Source organism: Lolium rigidum, chromosome 4 (assembly GCF_022539505.1).
Source record: "Lolium rigidum isolate FL_2022 chromosome 4, APGP_CSIRO_Lrig_0.1, whole genome shotgun sequence".
Taxonomy (NCBI): domain Eukaryota; kingdom Viridiplantae; phylum Streptophyta; class Magnoliopsida; order Poales; family Poaceae; genus Lolium; species Lolium rigidum.
Window position 1 is genome coordinate 82,256,779 of NC_061511.1, and position 5,849 is coordinate 82,262,627.

Consider the following 5,849-nt stretch of genomic DNA (forward strand, 5'->3'; position numbering starts at 1 on the left):
TGTCTCCAAACTAAGTCTAGTGTGCCAGTAATATGACACACATGACTAAGTTTGAGGGCAACACCATGCCTGCAATTGTGCCATAGTTGAATCATTGGACAATGCAGAACTGAAGAAGCAGAAACATGCAAAGCAGGGTATCATAGGCCTCATACAATGAGGACATATGTAGGAGATGTTTGAATAGCACCAATGGCTTGGTCATGTTAAGTCAGGCCATAGGTTCTGATCAATCATCTCCTCATACTCTAGCTTTCTCTTCTCAGCCTCCAAAACATGTTTTCTCGCCTCCCATTCATGTTCTTAGCCCTCATCACTTGTACATGTGTTCGCTGCATATTCTTGAGCATTGCAACTTCCTTCTTCAAGTCCTCTCACTCCTCTTGCGTCTGAACAAACTAGCGCGACTCAGCTCAACTTTTCGCACAACAATGACAACATGGTAAACCCGAACACAAAAAAAACTTCGCCTCTATGCATGCACAGTAAGATATGCCAGTTTCAACAATCCAAAGGCCGGTCTAGGAAGGATCTACCGCAATCCGACACTATAGTAATAGATCTAAGAAAATCGAGACCGTGAAATACAAGAACTGGACAAGAACTGCAAGAAATGGGGACGAACACCTTGCAAAACGTCAATCCGACCGCTATCCTAATGGAAACCCTAGCAGATCTAATGTGCATGTCCTCGGAAATGCCCGAGAATGGCATGTTTTGCCAGAACGAGTACGAATGTGAGAAGGAGAGGGAGTTACGCCATTCTTCCGGCCGAGGACGACCTCGAGATCGCGGGCGAAGATGAGATGCCGATGAAGACTGCGGAGTAGATTGCGGCCGATGTCGAGGTCCTGGTCGCCGACGTCTCCTCCTCCGGTAGCGGTGCTCCTCCCTGCGTCGGTGCGGCGGATTGGTCGGCGGGAGGGGAACCGCCGGGTGATGTGACAGTTTGGGGGAGGTGAGAGTGCGGTCGCGAGTGAGAGGAAGGAGAGGGGAGAGGTGAGGCTAATTATGGCGTGTGTTCCCGAAGGGACGCTGCGTTTCCGCCTCCCTTCCCCACGCGTGCAGCCTTCTGACCGCAACGGACCTGGCCCCGGAGAAACTGCCATTCCGGGCGTTCCTCCAGGCCTGTCCGAGGGGTGTTTTGAGAACCGGTTAATGCGAGAACGCGGCTCGGCCCAAGCATCCAAACGGGCTGAAAATTGCTCGTCCCATGCGAGCCAAGGGGGATGCAGGCTACCAAACGCGCCCATAGAAAAAATTTCAAGTAGCATCTGACTCGAATGAAAAACAAAGAAATTGTAACATGAGGTTTGAGTGGATACATTTCTTTTTCCAAAACATAGTGCAATGCAATCCTAAAGAAAAAAGTTCTATATATTTCTAGGAGTTCCAATCGTACGAATCAAACGGTGCACTTTTTTTAGAATGAAAATCCTACTTCCTCCGACCCGAAAAAGTGGGCGGACGGTAGTACAAACCGTTTTTTCCACTTACACCCTTCGTATTCACAAACAGATGGGTTCCAGCCCCCAATCGCTCGCAGCAGTAGCTAGCTGCCGGCCGGACTAGCTGCTGGCCGGACTTCCGCGCTCGCGCCGGTGGACCGCCGGCCTCCCGCGTTTCGCGCCGGCGTCCTCGTGCTGCCCTCCCGCACCTCCGGCTTCCCGCTTCCCTCCCGCGACTCTCGCCGCCGGCCTCCCACGCATCTCGTCGCCGGCGTTCCGCTCGTGCTCGCCTCCCTCGTCCGGTCGTCCCCTTCGTCTCTTCCTCATCGGCGACGCCGCCGGAGCTCCGAAGCTCCTAAGCTCCTCCGCGGGGCCAAGGGAGGTCTGGAGCAAGGTGACAACAATCACCGCTCGTCCGCGGCGGCTGCGGCGCCCTCCTCTTCGAGGAGGCATACCGCGGCGGGGTTGCCCTTGAACGGCTCGGCCGCGAAGGAATCCACTTGCGAGGAGACCACGACGGAGAACTTTGTCATCAGCCACCCGTATCCGCCGCCGCTGCCGACGGGCGCGGCAAAGTCAGAATCTTGGGGGAAAAAGGGACCCTTTCTCCGTCGATCTACCTCGTTGGGTTCTGTTTGGTGGAAGGAAGGCGAGGAGACGAGGAGGAAGGAAGAACGCCGGCGAGGGAGGGGCGGAGCACGCGGCGCGGTCCGGAGAGGGGGACGGAGCGAGCGGCGCCGTCCGGAAGAGCCGAGCGTGCGGGAGACGGGGGAGAGATTGGGGGGAGGATGTGTGACTTCAGGTGAAAAACTGCGGGGGGCGTTACGTAAAATTACCACCGCGAACAGTAATTCGGGTCGGAGGGAGTACAATTTTATGGCATTCTTTGAATCAAAGAGCCCTGAAAGGTTAGGCTAAAAATCCGATGTGGGCTTCGTCTCGTTTAGGTAGAGATGAACATTATACCGGGTTTTCGCGACACGAGCTCGGCCCACGTCTCTTCGGCGTAAAGTTCGGTTAGGCTAGCCCACCGGCTTGTCCAACAGCCCGTGCGCACCCCCTCGTCCAGCTCTCCATAGCCGCCGCCGATCTTGGCTCATCCTCCGGCGACTTATGTCGGCGGCAGTGATGCCGGCGACTACCCCTGCCGAGGGCGAAAGCTCATCCAGCGGCGGGGAGGAGATCACCTATATTAGTTACGGAGGGGAGCAGCACCTCCCACTGGTGATGTCGCTGGTGGACGAGGAGCTGAGCGAGCCCTACTCCATCTTCACCTACCGCTACTTCGTCTACATCTGGCCTCAGCTCACCTTCCTCGTACGCCTGTGCCCTCTCCTTGCTCTCTCCTTCTAAAACTTTGTTGGTTTCGTGTATTCTGACGGTTTCTTGTTTTTTTCTTTCTGGGGGATCCGTCGGAAAGGCGTTTGATGCCAAGGATGGGAAGTGCGTGGGGACAGTGGTCTGCAAGATGGGGGAGCACAGAGGCTCCTTTAGGGGTTACATCGCCATGCTCGTCGTGCTCAAGCCCTACCGAGGCCGAGGAATCGGTGAGTCAATTTAGATTCCTAAAAAATGCTAACTTTATTTTTCTTTCAGTCAAGGAATTTTTGCTAGGAGGCGATGTGTGATCTTGAAATCTTTCTATGTATGTATGTCTAAGGTTCTAGTATTGACTTAGTGAGGTCTATTGGGAAGACAGTCTTGATAATTTTCTACTCTTAGAGATCTTATGTGTGTATACTTTACATCAAATGTTTCATCCTTTTTTGTGTATGTAACTGCTAAGACTCTGTTTACTCTTGTATATTGGCCTTTCGTTCTTCGTGTTTTTGCAAGGTTGCGCTGCTGAATCCCATAGTTGAAAGACACGATTAATGGTCATTGCTGTGTAAAGAAATGAAATGGCAACTGTTACCACAAAAACATTTGATTGCATGGCGCAGTTTGGCTTGTTTACTTTCTTATTTTGGAGTACACATTGTGCCTTCTGTGAAAAGTGTCCGGAGTTCCCAGCTTGTTTGATTCATTTGGTTTGACTGGGAGCAACGTTTTTTTTCGATAAAGGGCATTTTATTACTTGAAAGGCTTAAGCATTACACCCGGCCTCTACATAACTAAGGTTTAAGCATTACTTAAAGGGCAACCTTTATGCTTAAATTTATAATTTATCTGCTTGGTGTGTCTCAGTCAGAAGGAAGTGTTTTCCTTTTGCTTCCAAATCTGTGCAAAAGAACTGGTATAGTGTGTCATCATATATCTTTTCCTTCTTATACAGAAAACCTTGGATTACCGTGTCAACAGGATATTCGTATAAGGGAAATCTGCTGAAAACCTTGGATTACCGTGTGCTGTTCTTGATATTCTTATGTTTTTTGTGACATCATATATCTTTTCCTTATTATGCTTTGATCAATTTGTGTGTTAGTTCCGAGGACTAACAGAAGTTTTTTTCCTAATCCCCCTTTGTTTGCTGATCTCTCTATGCTTACCTTATGCTCTAGAATTACATGTGGCTTAACATTCCCATATAAACATGTTTGGTTAGCACAGTTTTTACTGATTTTCTCCATTTTTTTTGATTTACAATTAGTTTTAATATGAAAAACCGAACTCGGCTAACCAGGCACTAACACCTCATAGAACTGTTTAAAGAACGAGTGTGACACCAGTTACTCCGGGGAATAAATTCTGACCTGATGGATCGAACCCTGGTGGGCGAGTTGGTGTTGACACACAATTTTAATATGATGTTGCTTGTGTTGTAGGACTTAATTTAGTCCATTATCTATAAATAGGTTTTGGAGTGCATTTCGTATTCTCTTTCAGAAAGAAGCAGCTATGTTATTTATTTTGTTGTTCTGGTTTGACCTTAGGTCTGCTTCAATTGCAGAAAGAAAAGGTGCATTTGTTTTTCTTTGATGCTATTATTTCTTGACAATTGACATGCATTCTTGTACTCCCTTCTCTTGAACTGTCCAATCTTTTTTTCGTTAATTGCAATTGATATGTGCATCATTATGTACATAACCTAGCAAACTATTCTAAAAAAAAAGTAGCAAACTTTCTTGCCTGTCTGGTTTTCTGTAACTTCTGTTCTGCAGCAACTTCCATATATTGAGTTTGTTCTGGAAAACAGATCTATAAGGTAGTTCAGTCTGGCAAAAATCAGATATCAGTGCATTTTTTGCTCTAGACAGAAAACATAGTGAAGTTTCTTAGTGGCATAATGTTTCCAGTATTCTAATTTGTACCACGTAGGAATTATCTTTTGTCTACTCCTTACATTGGAACCCTTGCTATCCCAGTCTTAGAGTTTAACATGCTATGAATGTATTAGTCTCATCTTAACCAGCTAATCATATATTTCTTCATGATGCAGCAACTGAACTGGTTACTAGATCCATTCGTGTAATGATGGAATCTGGCTGTGAGGAGGTAATTCTAGTATATTTCTGCTAGCCTTTAACTTTCCATTTCATTCTAAAAAAATTACATGTGAGATAACATATGAGTTATATAATTCAAATACTAAAACTTGTTATAACTATTGATATTACCTTCATCAAGCCTGAGTCATTATCTAGCTTGTTTGCTAGTATATATTTATGGTCCAAAACCTCTTTGAAAAGAAAAGAAAAACAATGATGACTAGATTATCTTCAGTTACCAAAATACTTGTACATTTTGCTTAACAGTGTAAACAACAAAAGGATTTGACATGTTGGCTCGTGCTTGCAATCCAGGTGACGCTTGAAGCAGAAGTTACAAATAAGGGTGCCCTCGCTCTGTATGGTCGCCTTGGCTTTATCCGAGCAAAGAGGCTGTACAGGTACTATCTAAATGGTGTGGATGCTTTCCGCCTGAAATTACTATTTCCACGCCCCCAACTTGGTCTACATCCGATGATGGTGGGTGAGGAGAGAGACGAACAACACATGGATTCGCCATATTTGTGATAATACTGTACCTTACTCAAAAGTGGAATCAGATGGAAACGAATTCGTATTTATTTTGTGATCCTTTTCCTGTTTCATTCTTTCTATTGACAGCTTGAGTGCAGATTTTCAGCATCAGAACACAATTACTGGTAACTTTCAAATTCAGAGAATGCATATAAAAGTGTCAAAACTTTCAAAATACATCAAACTCGCAAGATCCTTTGGTGAGCTAGTGGTGACTGGGTGATGCCTGGACTGGTATGTCCAGCTGCATGTAGAATTTATGTAATATAACTCAAGCGAGAGACCCTGATTCTGAATGCGTAGATTAATTCATACCTAGGCCACCTTTTTCTTTGGCCGCCATACCATCTATCTACAATGCTGCTGATGACTGCCTGTTAATGTGTGATCAAATCTTCCAACTGACTTACGCCATAGGCAGCGTCTTTGGGCAGATTCA

At 46.3% G+C, this 5,849-nt stretch overlaps 1 protein-coding gene across 1 annotated transcript; it reads left to right on the forward strand.

The window, feature by feature from the left end:
- The first annotated feature begins 2,512 nt into the window (after positions 1-2,512).
- LOC124648889 (N-alpha-acetyltransferase MAK3-like) lies at positions 2,513-5,460 on the forward strand. Its single transcript, XM_047188575.1, has 4 exons — positions 2,513-2,765; positions 2,869-2,995; positions 4,828-4,883; positions 5,192-5,460. The coding sequence occupies exons 1-4, from the start codon at positions 2,562-2,564 to the stop codon at positions 5,402-5,404; spliced, it is 600 nt and encodes a 199-aa protein (XP_047044531.1). The 5' UTR covers positions 2,513-2,561; the 3' UTR covers positions 5,405-5,460.
- Positions 5,461-5,849: the final 389 nt, after the last annotated feature.

Coding starts and splice junctions, on each gene's coding strand:
- LOC124648889 (XM_047188575.1), top strand. CDS start 2,562: ATGTCGGCGGCAGTGATGCCGGCGACTACCCCTGCCGAGGGCGAAAGC. Junction 2,766..2,868: donor GGCCTCAGCTCACCTTCCTC/GTACGCCTGTGC, acceptor TCCGTCGGAAAG/GCGTTTGATGCCAAGGATGG. Junction 2,996..4,827: donor CTACCGAGGCCGAGGAATCG/GTGAGTCAATTT, acceptor TTCATGATGCAG/CAACTGAACTGGTTACTAGA.